Source organism: Schistocerca serialis, chromosome 6 (genome assembly GCF_023864345.2).
Source record: "Schistocerca serialis cubense isolate TAMUIC-IGC-003099 chromosome 6, iqSchSeri2.2, whole genome shotgun sequence".
NCBI lineage: Eukaryota > Metazoa > Arthropoda > Insecta > Orthoptera > Acrididae > Schistocerca > Schistocerca serialis.
The window spans coordinates 576,004,300-576,018,103 of NC_064643.1; the positions used below are offsets into that span (position 1 = coordinate 576,004,300).

The following is a 13,804-nucleotide window of genomic DNA, read 5'->3' on the forward strand; positions in this document are numbered from 1 at the left end:
TCATTTCAGTGAGGGATATTGGTGCTACTTCTAGTTAATTACATTTTTATGGAATGACATTTTTCATATATTCTATTGTTTCTTCAACTGAACCATTTAATCATTTTTTCACTCTTGCTTGTAGAAAGTTATTGTTAAAAATACTTGTGCCTTGTAAATTATCAGTCACAGCATTGCCATTGGTGGTGGTGGATACTGATAGTAAAAGGTGGAGTATGAATAGTAGTAAAGAAATCCTGCCTTATGCAAACTGTCATGTCTTGCATAAGTTGGAATTTCTCTCTAATTTTTCTTAGCAAGCACAGAAAGTAGGAGGATCAGCAACATCAAAATACAATTATGAAGTGAATAGAATGGAGAGCTTTTTGAGGTGGCATTTTCCTACTCCAGTTCCAGGAGGGCATGAGTTTAAATCTTGGGAGATGGTATGTAGAAATTTGGGATTGCAGAGCAGGAGGATTTTAAGGGTGCAGCAGTGGTAGTGCAAGCAGGCTTGGGCCCTTACTTATATGGCTTTAGAGCACTATGTAAGCGAGGACTACGGACTGATGTAACTTGAACAGGTCGAGGTCATTGCAGGATAGGCTGCAACTGGAGATGGGTAATTCGATCATCAGATTTTTATTTTATTTTATTTCTAAGGGGAGGGGGGGGGGGAGGCCAAGAGTATGTGGGACTGAGTACTGATTTAGAAATAGGGAGATATTTCTGTATTGGCACAAACAAATGGAAGAAGGGCGGACCCATAGTGGATTATAAAGAACAGGTAAAATATCTTACAAACTCATAAAAGACAAAAGCAAATGCACTGTAGTAAGGGGGAGGGGGAGGAGTGGCTGGATAGGAGTGGAGATATGGCAGAAGGTGCATGCTTGATTATGGGAACGGGGAGGTGCTGTTAAGGTACAAGGTGTGAAAATATACATGGGGCCTAGGTAGGACCAGGACAACATACAAAAATACATGTGAGTGAAGGAAAATGGTGGGATCATTTTAAGGTCCAAGTGTTGTTATATCAAAATTGAAGCTTTATTATATCAGTGTGGAGAATGTGGGGCCCAGGTCACTGCACCTAACATCAGCATGGGCACAACATGTTACTTACAGGATAGTTAACATTCAGAACACACAGAAGCAAAGTATCCACATTCAGTCTCAAATTGTGGTTTTTATTAAAATGCACATAGCATTTTGAGCCTTGAAGGCTCATCATTAGGCTCTTAGTGTAATTATATTGTCATTCTTTGTGCATAGCAGTTCTTTTTAGTCCTATTACACACATTCATCTTAATTTGCTAATAGAATTAGGAGTTAAAACTAGTTAGAAAATTGCTTACAAGTTGTAGTATCTGTTTTACAAACAAAGATAAATAGGGTTGTAAAACACATTATTAGGAAGCTACTCTAGTTTTCATACATACATCAACATTTTCAAGTCTTGGGTATGCTACAAAAATGTAAACATGCCAAGTGTTAGCTACATACCTCTCCCTGTCCCTCAGGATGTGGCTATGGGTAAGGAAGGTTAAAGCCTCCTGTTTCGTTGTTTTGAGTTGAGAAATGACCTGTGTGCTGTATACAGTTAGATTTTGGTCTTTTTAGGGAAAAAATATAATAAAATTACTGCGAAAAGTTGTTGTTGAGTTTAATTTACTCATACTAAATGTACCCAGAAAATTTTATTTTTTGAAAAGTTATGTAAAGTTTTTTTATTGATCTAGTTTCTTTCCTTAAGTTTTTGACTGAAGTACTGTGAGGCTGTTGAGTGTGGCATTTAGTTTGTGTCTGTTCTGGTGTAGTTCATTAATTCTGTGTGTTTTATGCAGTGGTTGAGACTGAAAATGCCAGCATGCTCTTTGTAATGTATTTGGAAACTACTTTTTTTATGTTTGACTTTTTCTGGGGAGGGGGCACCTAGGTAAGGTTAGTCTTCACCAAGTTTTTGTTTGTCAGTAAAGGACTGTTTTACATTCGTATTCTTAAATAGTTGCCCGTTTGTTTGTAGATCTGTGCTTTGATTGTATTCCGTTAGATAAACTTTCAGCTGATTGTTTCTGCTTACAAAAACACTTTGTTGGGTCTAATACCCCTGTACTGTGGGGTTACAACAGCCTCAGTAGAACAGACGATGTCAGTTGTGTGGAAGCTAGAGGAGGAGTAACAATTTCTGTAAATGATTCGTATCAGTCCTTGCCTCACACTCTCAGTATCAACTATCAAGCAGTTACTGTAACTGTGTATGTCCATCATAGGATAGCTCATTGTTCAGTCTCTGTGTCTTCTCATGAACCATTAGACCAAGAAGCTCTAACTCATCTTTCAATATAACTCCCATGTCTCTTCCTCCTTTATGGAGATTTTAATGTAAAACATGCTCTGAGGCTTCATTACACTCATTGTAATTCTGCCCAACCTGGGTCACACTATTCCCCATCCAACTTTCCATCGTGCTACGCATGAGCAACAGTGAAACATTGACAGCAATATCATGTAGGTTGCAATTCATATGTAACAACAGCAACTCATACATAAATAAAAGATTGCAATCATTATTCAGTCCAATTCTCAAACTTTCACTTGTCCTCTGATCTAGTGACATCTGTTCATACTATCTTCACCATTGGTCTTTCAGAGTAATTTATTCTCACAATAGTAGTTGCAGTGAGTTTAATATGATTTATTAAATTTGCTAGACATTTCAGTCTGGATTAATTTTCCTTTTCGTTTCACCTGAATGTCATCATCTTGTTCTAAAGCTGATTAAAAGTTGGTAACAATTTTCTCCTGTATTCTGATGCATGTATAGCGACCGAATTTGTCATTTACAACCCACTTGGTGAATCATTAGTTTCTGATAACCAAATAGAAAATGGACTTGGGTTCATAATCGAGTAATGACTTTTGAAAGAGAAGATTTTTGCCCAGATTTTTATTGCAAACCGGTTCAGATACAACAAAAGTTTGTAAGTTGATGGAATTTAATATTATTTCCTCCTATTTTTCACAAAATTGTCAATTTTTTAAGCAGAGCATTAGTTCTTTATAGTGGCTAGTTCCTAGTTTCTCGTGTATCCCTTGTCCTAGCACCATGGGTCAAATGTCACAAGACTGTTCGAGCAAGGCTGTTACTGTATCATGCGCTTCGACGTATCGTGAAATTTCAAGCCTATTTTCAAACACAAGTATTGTTTGATATACCCTACTCTTCTGGATTGTTCAAAATAAATTTGTATGAAACCTCAGTAGCCAAAGCCTCATCTTTAAATTTTTCGAATGATGAATTTTGGAAAAAAACTCTGCTTATAAGTGGGTAAACATGGTATGGTCATTCTCTGCCATCAATATCTTGAGCAGGCGCGGCTCGTAATTAAAGGCTCTGAGGCGGAGCCGCCCCAAAATATATGTTAAAGTAAATTTCGGAAGAACGTATTACATAATTTAAATTATCAAGACGAATTTCACATATTTCCCATTCCGATTAAAATAACAACGGTCAACGTTTTTGGAACTGTTTGTATCGATAGATGTTTTCCGAACGGTTAGTAATGTTTAGGCTGCGCCTTGGAAAGTCCGTAAGCTGCATGTAGTAGCGGTTTGGGGGCGTGGCTTCTACATAGTACTGCTCTTTATGGGCGACCCGAAGGCTCAGAGCTAGCAGCCTAAGGGTGTCATACCAACCACCACACATTTTTCAAGTTCCTCTATCTATGTAATAAAGGAATGTAGAGTGGCCGAACCTTCGCTATCCAATCTCTCTCTCTGCACATCTCTACTACGCTTCGATGTGTCATTAATCGACGTTTGGTATTATTGTTTTGATAATGTTTTACATAGTTGTTTTGTTTCTGCCATTGGCTATTTTATCCACGTTTAGAATTAGTTTGCAAATATCCCGCCAGAGTGCACTAGACTACAGTAACATAACAGTACTGCCATCTAGCGAGAGTTTCATAAGTGATTAGAGGACAAAGCGCGCGAAATTTGTCCCATTACTTTACTTTCCTTGCTTGCTTGCTGGTGCTGACTGCTTTTGTTGATATCGTGTGATATTAGCAAGTTTCTTTTTCGGAGTGTATTTTGCAAGATTTTAGTGAGTTTTACTTGCACAAGACCTGCGACGTCACCAAAACATCACAGTATCGTCATGCGAACTCGTAAACTTCGAGCTCTGGAGGTAAACCACAATAAACGCCTTAAGTTTAGAACTGAAAACACCTAAAATATTAAGCAGCCGCAAAGTTAAGATTCGTCGCATTAAAGATCTCCCCGAAACACGTCTTTTCATATGATTTGCTGCAAAGTGTCAGAAAATGTAATGACGACGTATAAAAACACTAACCAAAGATTTTAACTCGAAGTTAGCTTCTAATGATATTTAATACCTGATTATAGAAGATACAGTACGTAAAATTATGGGTAGAGAGTGATATGACCAACCCCTCCCCCTGAATCCTTAGATGTTTATGTCAGACTAATCTGTAGCGTAACCCGAGATCTATGTTGGCTCCGATCGATAAATACCGCAGCCTTCCCCAGTATAGAAACCACGAGCCGCGCCTGATCTTGAGAGAGCTATTTACTCCCTTTTGACCATTTCCTGATGTGGATACGTTTGACTGACTTAGCAGTGTTCAAAATAAAGCCACTGAAACGGATGCTCAGAAAAGCCAGAACGATATTATAGAACCAGCTGCCTGTATTTGAACACTGAGACAATGTCCAGAAAGTTTTTGTATGTCCATGTGTCTGATTGGAAGTTCAAGGGAATTTGGCCATACACTTATGTAGTAAAATGGGAAGACCTACAGCTGTCCCTACAATGTTATTTACTATATGACAACCAGTTTTGGTGCTTCAGAACACCATCTTCAGGCCTTAATTGATGCTGAGGGGACTAACTCCAATCGTATGCATGAGTCATCAGTGGCTAACACCTGTGAACTGGGTTTCATAGAGTACCTGTAACAGCGATTTTGTCTCTCAAACCACACCCAACATCACTGTTACAGGTAGCTTGTGAAAAAGGGTTCATAGACGTTGGCCACTGATGAATCGTGTATATGAGTGGACTTAACTACCTCAGTGTCAGTCAAGGCCTGCAGATGGTCTACTGAAGCACTGAAACTGGTAGCCATATAATAAATAGCATCGTAAGGATGGCTGTATGTGTTCCATTTTATTACATTATGTCCAGGAAGGTGGATCACATCATGAATGTTCTCCACCAAGCCACTGGTGCATTTATTCTTAAGTATTCTGAACTACAGTGACTGCCTGTACACTTCAGGAGTGGGGATTGCCTCCCTGAAATTGGGGACAGGTGATGGTTCTCTAGAAATTTCAGTAGAGACCAACTGCTGCAAATTTCGTTTCCTTCTAGGTAGTGGCAACCAAATGCCACTGAATAATTAAGTAAAGCAAGAAGTGATTGTGACAAGAATGCCTGTTCTCAATAAATCATTCCACCAGCCCATCAGGAGAATTTTAGAAAAGTGTATTAGGTGTTCCCTTAATGCTGTAATGAGGAATGGGTTCCATAGCCAGACCATCAAAGGAGACAAGGCAGAGTATTTTGCTCGAATTATTGCCACTGCCAGCCATGAACCAGCTTTCTGGCATCATTGAACTAAAACTGAGAGGAGTGTCTGGGACTTCAGTTTTAGCAAAGCTGAAGTCAAAATTACCCTTTTTTAAATGTGGGAGATGGATTTGGCATTATCTGTGGCATGTCACACACTTCTCCTCATGCAGAAACATCGAATTTGCCTTGGTACTTATTACAGTGTTGCCCTCACTATGTGGGGAAGTCCTGGGAACATATATTCTCCTGCTGTTTTTTGTGCATTATGGCATCCTGGTACCCTCTAATGTAGGTTCAGTAGATATCATTCCACTGTTGGTAACCTGATCTTGCTCTAATTGGCAATATGACTAGCTTTCCTGTGCCAAAATCATCCGATACATATTTTCTTCGACAAGTTTTTTGATAGTACTGGGAGGCATAATATCTGTTTACTCACAGTGATTCCTCCCTGTTTATGGTATTTTTCTCCCTGCATTATTTTGAATATCAGTTTGATAATATCTAATTAAATTATTTAGTATAAGAGAGCAGTTTCCCCCAACATACGGTTTTGAGTTTTTAACACTATTCTATTTTGAGGATGACAGGTTGCATGTTATGTCACAGTGTAGTCCATTTTGCTTGTGGCCACAGTTTGCTGATGGCCATTCGTCCTCGTGGGCAGCTGGTTGATAGTTGTACCAGCTGAACAATGATTGCAGCAGAGCTGGTATATGACATGAGTGCTATCACAGGTGGCTCGGCCTCTGATGGGGCAGGATAAGCCAATGACAGGAATGGAATAAGAAGTGCTGGGTGGGTGGATTGGGCACTTCTTGCACCTTAATGTTTCACCCAGGTATAAGCCCTGTGGCAAGGGGCTGTGGTTGGGAGTGGCATAGGGATGGGCTATAATGCTGTGGTTGGGTGGGCAATGGAACATCACTTTAGGAGGATTGTAAAGGATCTTTCATAGTATGTCCTTAATTTCAGGGTATGAGGATAGATAATCAAAACCCTGATGAAGGATGTGGTCAGTTGGTGCAACCTGGAATGGTATTGGGTGACAAAGGGGGCGCTTGTCTGCAGCTGCCTCTTGAGGGTGGTGGGAAGAGTAGAGGTGTATGGGGATATGGCAAAGGAAATCTGCCTGTGGACTAGGTCTGGGGATTCTCTCTCTTTGTAAAGACCTTTGTGAGACCTTCAGCATACTGGGAAAGGGAGTTCTTGTCACTACAGGTACACTGTCCTATTTTTTTGTCATGCTATATTGGAGGGATTTTTTTGGTGTGTAAGTGTTGACAGCTGCCAAAGTGCAGGTGCTGTTGGTGGTTGGTGGATTTAATGTGGACAAAGATATGGATAGAGCCATCAAAGAGGATGAGGCAACATCCATGAAGTGGCATGCTGGATTGAGGAAGACCCAATGACGTGAATGGGAGAGAATGTGTTGAGATTGTGAAGGAATGAGGACAGGATGTCCTGGCCCTGTGTCCACATCATGAACATACCATCAATGGACATGAACCAGACCAGGGGTTTAGGTTTTTTGGGGGCAAGAAAGTTTCTTTTAGACGGCCCATAAATAGGTGTGTTGCCCACCTAACCTCCACAACATCCTAGTCCATCTGTATGGCAACTCCCAACCCCAACCACTTGCCAAAGGGATCATATCCCTGTGGAAGACCGAGATGCAAGACATACCAAATCCAGCCATCCAGCACTTCCTATTCCATTCCTGTCACTGGCTTATTTTACCTTATCAGAGGCGTGTCCAAGTGTGAAAGCAGCCTTGTTATACACCAGCTCTGCCGCAAACATTGTTCAGCCTTTTATTTTGGTATGACTACAAATTAGGTGTCATGAGAATGAATGGCCACCGCCAAACTGTGGCCAAGAGCAAAGTGGACTATACTGTGGCACAACACGCAGCTGTACATAACATACTTGATTTCAATGACTGCTTCACAACCCAGGCTATCAGGATCCTCCCCCCCCCCCCCCCCCTCCACAACCAGGTTTTCTGAACTGTGCTGATGGGAGTTATCCTTACAACACATTCTTCGCTTCTGAAACCATCTCAGCCTCAACTTCTGGTAACTTACTGTCCCCGCACTCTGCACAAAACTGTTTCCGGTCCTTCTATCCTGTCACCTCCTCACGATTTGCCTCTCCTAACCCTCATTGTGTGCTGCTCTCTGCTGGTGGATTCTCCAGTATTTTCCCCTTCTCTGCTCCTCTCCTTTCCATTCCCCATTTTTCCCCATCCTCTCTCTGCCACACAGCTTCTCGACACTGCACCTTTCAGCCCTGTCCTGCCACGTCTAGTCTCTGCATTGTTCACCAGACATTGCTTATTCCTCTCCTCACATCTGTATCCTGCTATCCCTCACCCTTCCCAGCTGATTCAGGTTGTTGCTCCTGTTAAACACATTTCTGTTGCAGTCTGGCTGAAATGGCCAGAGTTAGCAGTCGCTCGCTCAAGCGCACGCGTGTGCGTAAGTGTGTGTGTGTGTGTGTGTGTGTGTGTGTGTGTGTGTGTGTGTGAGTGAGAGAGAGAGAGAGAGAGAGAGAGAGAGAGAGAGAGAGAGAGAGAGAGAGGTGTTCTTGCTTGTGTGAATGTGTGTGCATTTCTCTTTTCTGAAGAGGACTTTGGTCAAAAGGTTATATGTAACAGTCCTTTCATTGTGTGTGTCTGCAACTCGAAGTGCAATCTTTACAGTGAGTAGCAATCTTTCCTCCTCATAATTTTGTTGATATTGCAACCTGGACTTTCCATTTTTTGATCATTTTTTTTTTAATATTGAAGCTGTAAATAGTCTGTGGAACTTTGTACAGTGCTCTTTTTGGATTATTTTTCAATTTTTGTACTTCGTCTAGCCTTCCAGTTCTCACGCATCAGTTGCAACTAACATTTAAGAATGTAGAGTAGTGGCCAGAAACAACTGGTTGTAAATTGTAAAGTATGAATCCAGCAGTAGAGGGACCATCCCAAAAAATGCTGAGGCTGATCAGGGTAAGGCAACATACTAGGCTTGCAATCCTTTAAAAGTTAGTTACACACAGCTGAATTCACTTTCATTGTATCCTGCCCTTCTCACCTGATGAGGGATGCAGGGTGATTTCTCTCCAACCAATTACTTTCTTTTTGCTGCGTAACATAGAGGAATAAGTGGTTTGCAAAATTGTCGGCTTTTGCATGGTTTGTAAGTGTGATATTTTGTAGCTTTATTTTATTGTAGTCTCATTATTAACATTAGCAAAACCGACATATTTTCCATAAATTGTATTAAGGGAGACGAAGAAGTACTTTGTGCCTACCCACAAAAAAAACCTTAAAAAAATCATATTTTGTTAAATGTGCTTAACTTTTATTACCAACAACCTTTTAAATAGGTACTGATGTAAAAGTGGGGTACAGAACCTGAAAATATCTGCATTTTCAACTTCTCGTGGCATAATGAATAGTCCATTAAATTTCGAGGATGCAGCCGCGCAAACAGAATTTCCTCCACTGATATTTCGGCCGCGTATCGTCCGGCCATCCTCAGGTGCCAAACATGGCCTTATATGCGGGTCACAGATGCTAGTCATTGGTAAAGAAATATGTTTACACATGTGCCGCCTGTGTGGCGAAGGCATATAGACATTAGATTAGCGAATCAATGTATGTTCGGCGGCAGTGATACCACAATGACTTCTCTGCAGTTTAATTAAACCAATAGCTGGATTCCATGCTTTGTTGAAATTAAAACCATTATCTCTACTTATTAATTTATTAGCTAATCTAATCTGTATAGCTTCCTTGAAGACAGATTCCCAAAAGGAAGAGGTGGATGTTAAAATCTTCACATCACTGTAATTCATGAAATGCAATGTATTAATACAATGTTCAGCCACAGCTGTCTTGTCTGGCTGTGATAAGCATGTGTATCTTCAATGCTCCACACATCTCTCATGAATGGTGTTTGACCTATGTTTGACTTCTCACAATTTTTGCAAGGAATCTGATACACACCCACTTTACGAAGCAGTAAATCGTCCTTTACAGAGCCGAATAAAGCTGCAATCTTTGTGGGGGGCCAGAAGATCACCTTAACAAAGTGTTTCTCAAGAATACGACCTAAATTAGATGCAAGAGCACCCACGTAGGTCCAAAACGCACTTGATCTGAAGGAATTACTATCTTCTTCCCCATCACATACCTGCATTCTAGGTTTTGCATTGACTCCTTTATGAATTTGTTGCGGAGAAAATCCATTCTCTTTTAAAATGCTTTTGAGGTATGTGAGCTCTTCTTGCAAATTATCTTTATCGGATATACAGTGTGCCCTATGCACTAAGGTATTAAGGACACCTATGGTCTGTGAAGGGTGATGGCAGCTGCTGGCACATAGATATAGATTTGTGTATGTTGGTTTCCGATATACGGCATGTTCTAATGTGCCATCAACTTTACGGCAAACAGCAACATCCAAAAAGGGGAGGCAGCCTTTTTTTTCTATTTCCATAGTAAATCGATACTAGCATGGATAGAATTCAAATGCTCAAGAAATTGAAATAATTCATCCACCCCATGCGGCCATACCACAAATGTGTCATCCACGTACCCCCAGAAGGCCGTTGGTTTAATACTTGCTGAGTCCAGTGCCTTGTCCTTGAAGGTTTCCATAAATAATATAGCTAGCAGAGGGGAGAGGGGACTTCCCATGACAAAACCATCAATCTGCTCATAAAATTCACCATTAAACTGAAAATAAGATGATAAAAGCACATGTTCAAATAAGGCCGTAATGGTCTAATCAAAATGTTGACCAATAAGAGATAAATAGTGCTTTAAAGGTACCTTGGTATATACTGATACCATGTCAAAATTAATAAGCACATCCATACTATTTAGCCTGACATTGGTAAGTCCCTGAATAAAATCCATAGAATTACGAATGTGGTGACTACATTTTCCTACCCATGGTTTTAATAAGGAAACTAAATATTTGGCAGAAAAATATGTTGGTGAACTAACAGTGCTCATTACAGGCCTCATTGACAAGTCCTCTAGTCGCTCATCCTTATCCATCTTGTGAACTTTAGGAAGCCCATAAAATCTCGGTGCTACTGCACCTCGCACTTTTAAACTTCTTATGACTTCCTTTGGTAGTGATGAAGCATTCAGCAAGGCAGCAATCCTTATTGTCATTTGTTGGTAGGATCTTTGTTGATCTTCCGGTATGCACCAGAACTAAGTAGACCACATATCTTTTCCTTGGAGACTTACTGAGGTGAAAGGACGGTAGCACTACCTTTATCAGCCCTTGGGATGACTGTGTCAGTAGCCTCAAGCAGCTTTTGTATCGCACATCTTTCTTCCTTGGCGACATTACTTCTGTGTGGACGATGTTTTGTAATTGCTCGGCAGGTTTCACATCTGATTTCTTCAGCAGACTCCTCTAATAGTGGTCGGACAGCTTCTTCCATGCCACTGAAGAAAGATGATATCGGCAAAGTCTTTGGAGTAGGGGCAAAATTTAGCCCTTTACTTAAGACAGATAACGTAAATGTAGCTTCATCCAGATCCTTACCTGTCAAATTTACGACATTTAATAAAAAGAGGTAATGGTTTTAATTTGGACAGATCATGGAATCCAGCTCTTGGTGTAATGAAACTGCAGAGAAGTTGTCATCATATCACCACCATCGAACATACATTGAAAAGTGAATCGAATGTCTGTAAACCTTTGCCACAGGTGGTGCATGTACAAGCATATTTCTTTACCGACGACCAGCATCTGTGACCCACATGCGCAGTACCACTGCGGTGGAGCATATAAGGCCGTGCTTGGCATCTTCTTGTTAATCTTGTGACTGACTCTGAGGATGGCCGGACAATACACGGCCAAAATATCAGCAGAGGAAATTACATTTGCGCGGCTGTGTGCCCTAAATTTAATGGACTGAAAATATCTTTTTACCACAATCTTTGCAGTGCTGACACATTTTCCGTAATGTTTTCACTGAGTGGGGGGTTCTTCATGACCACCACAAAAAGTAAAAAAAAGTAAAAGCTTCATTAATTTTCATTCACAACAAACCTTTGAAAGTTATATAGATTTGTAAGAAGCATCCTGAACCTGAAAATATGAATATAATAATTGTTGTGTAACTCCGGCCGAACAGGCCATGAAGGCCCAATGGTACCTACGGTCGCTGTGTCATCCTCAGCCCTTAGGCATCACCTGATGTGGATACGGAAGTACATGTGGTCAGCACACTGCTCTCCAGGCCATTGTCAGTTTTCATGGCCGGTACTGCTACTTCTCAATAAAGTAACCCCTCAAGTGGCCTCACAAGGACTGAGTGCACCTCACCTGCCAACAGCACTTGGCAGACCTGAATGGTGACTCATCCAAGTGCTATCCAAGCCTGACAGCACTTAACATTCACTGCTAAGACTTACATTTTTGGGGTAACTTTTACTGAAAACTTTAAAACAGCTGTGGAATTTAAGAGAAGAAATCATTGAAAACAACAAATATTTTTTTCAAAATTTTAAAATATAAAGTACCAGACTAGATTATGACATTGTCAAAGAGCGATCACTAAGAAACCCCACCCTCTCTCTTGCACTGAGAGCTAAGTCTTTTTCTTTAATATATGGTTTGTATTTACAGATCCCAATGATGTTGAATCACCACGTGCCTCTTTTATTTTGCCGGCCAAGTATGGAGTTAATACTCAGACACCACCAATCAGTCCAAATGAGGAAGATTTATCTCTTGTTTTGGGCACTATGCAGGTATCTGTCTGTTTTCAGGGTTGGAGGTTTTTTAGAAATATTGGTTTATACTTCAGTGTTTTGGTGCCTAGTTAATGTTATGTATGGAAATGAAATTAACTTTCACTATGATAGCTAGAGCACCCACTGAGCATATGTTGATTTATTACTTATCTTGTAAATTCAGTCTGTTGTACTGTTTATAGCTGTATACTAGAATGACATTAACATTTAAATTAAAAATCTATGTGAGCATTATGTTAAAATGTGCTTAGTATGACATTCCATAGATCACATATGTCAGCATGAGAGTTTGAACACTCTGAAGAACTATTGAGTGTAATTTCCAATTTTAAAAACTGCATAATTTGTGTGTTTGCAAAAACTGAGATGTCAGCCATCTCAACTGTCACTGTTGGATCATTTTCTTCAACTGTGTTGGCAAATACTTGGTTTTCTTTGGTTAACAGTAGGATTTCAACCTCAAAATTAGTTATGAAATGTGATATAATTTAGTTATCACACTGATGACTGTTAGTGGTATAGTCACAGATATGGAAAATCCATGCAGATGTTTAGCTTGCACAACAATGATTGCATCTTCTAACCGTAAAATATGAAACTGAAGTAGGCAAGGCTTTTAAAGATAATAACAGAGAATAACTGCCATAAACATGACTTTAAAAATTTTCTAAACATTTTGACTTCAGTATTTACTTCTGTGTTTTCGGGAAGTTAGTGATAAAGTGTGACTCCCATGTGGAAAATACCATTCAAGTATAGAGAAATGTCGATCTGGCCAAATGTATGTTCTCATTTTGTGTGCTGTAGAGATCATGAATATCATTTTTTTCTTTTTTTTCTTTCTACTGTTCTACTGTTCTCACATATTACATTTATTTTGAAGAACATAAGAGTTTCTGTGATGTAAATACCCGGTAAAGATGGAATACTAGATATATGAAACAGTGATTTAAATAACTTTCTATATTTGCATTCAAACATAACTCTGAAGGCCCTTTTTTGTGATGTGAATATGCTGATAACTGCTTAAGTGTTTCCCCAAAGTGTGGCCTAATATATAACACTTTGAAGACCAGCCACCTGTATCAATTATGCGACTGAACAACTGGCCATTTATGGCATTTTTAAAAAGGTCGGTAGCTAGTTTATGCATTTTAGCATGTCACTTCCAGACTTTAGGGAGTTGCACTGGCCACAGATTGAATCCAGCCAGAAGGTGATGACAAGAGCTGGTGTGCCGGCCATCTTGGATGTGGTTTTTAGACAGTTTCCCACATCCGACTGGGTGAATAAGCGGCTGGTATCCACATCCCGACTGCGTCACACAATTTGCAAACATTTCAAAAACAGCCTTACACTTTCCTATGACTAACGCTAAATGGAAACAGATGGGGTACACAATCAATTTCAGTTTGGGAGGGGGGCAGGGTCAGAAGAGCATCTGG

General features: G+C 40.1%; 1 protein-coding gene across 1 annotated transcript in view; it reads left to right on the forward strand.

Annotated features, from left to right (window-relative positions):
• LOC126483654 (guanine nucleotide exchange factor subunit Rich) overlaps nt 1-13,804 on the forward strand; it is a 291,359-nt gene that overhangs the window by 173,158 nt on the left and 104,397 nt on the right. Inside the window, exon 17 of the mRNA XM_050106716.1 lies at nt 12,232-12,356. Coding sequence (XP_049962673.1) covers nt 12,232-12,356 — 125 coding nt within the window. The remainder of the gene's footprint in view (nt 1-12,231; nt 12,357-13,804) is intronic.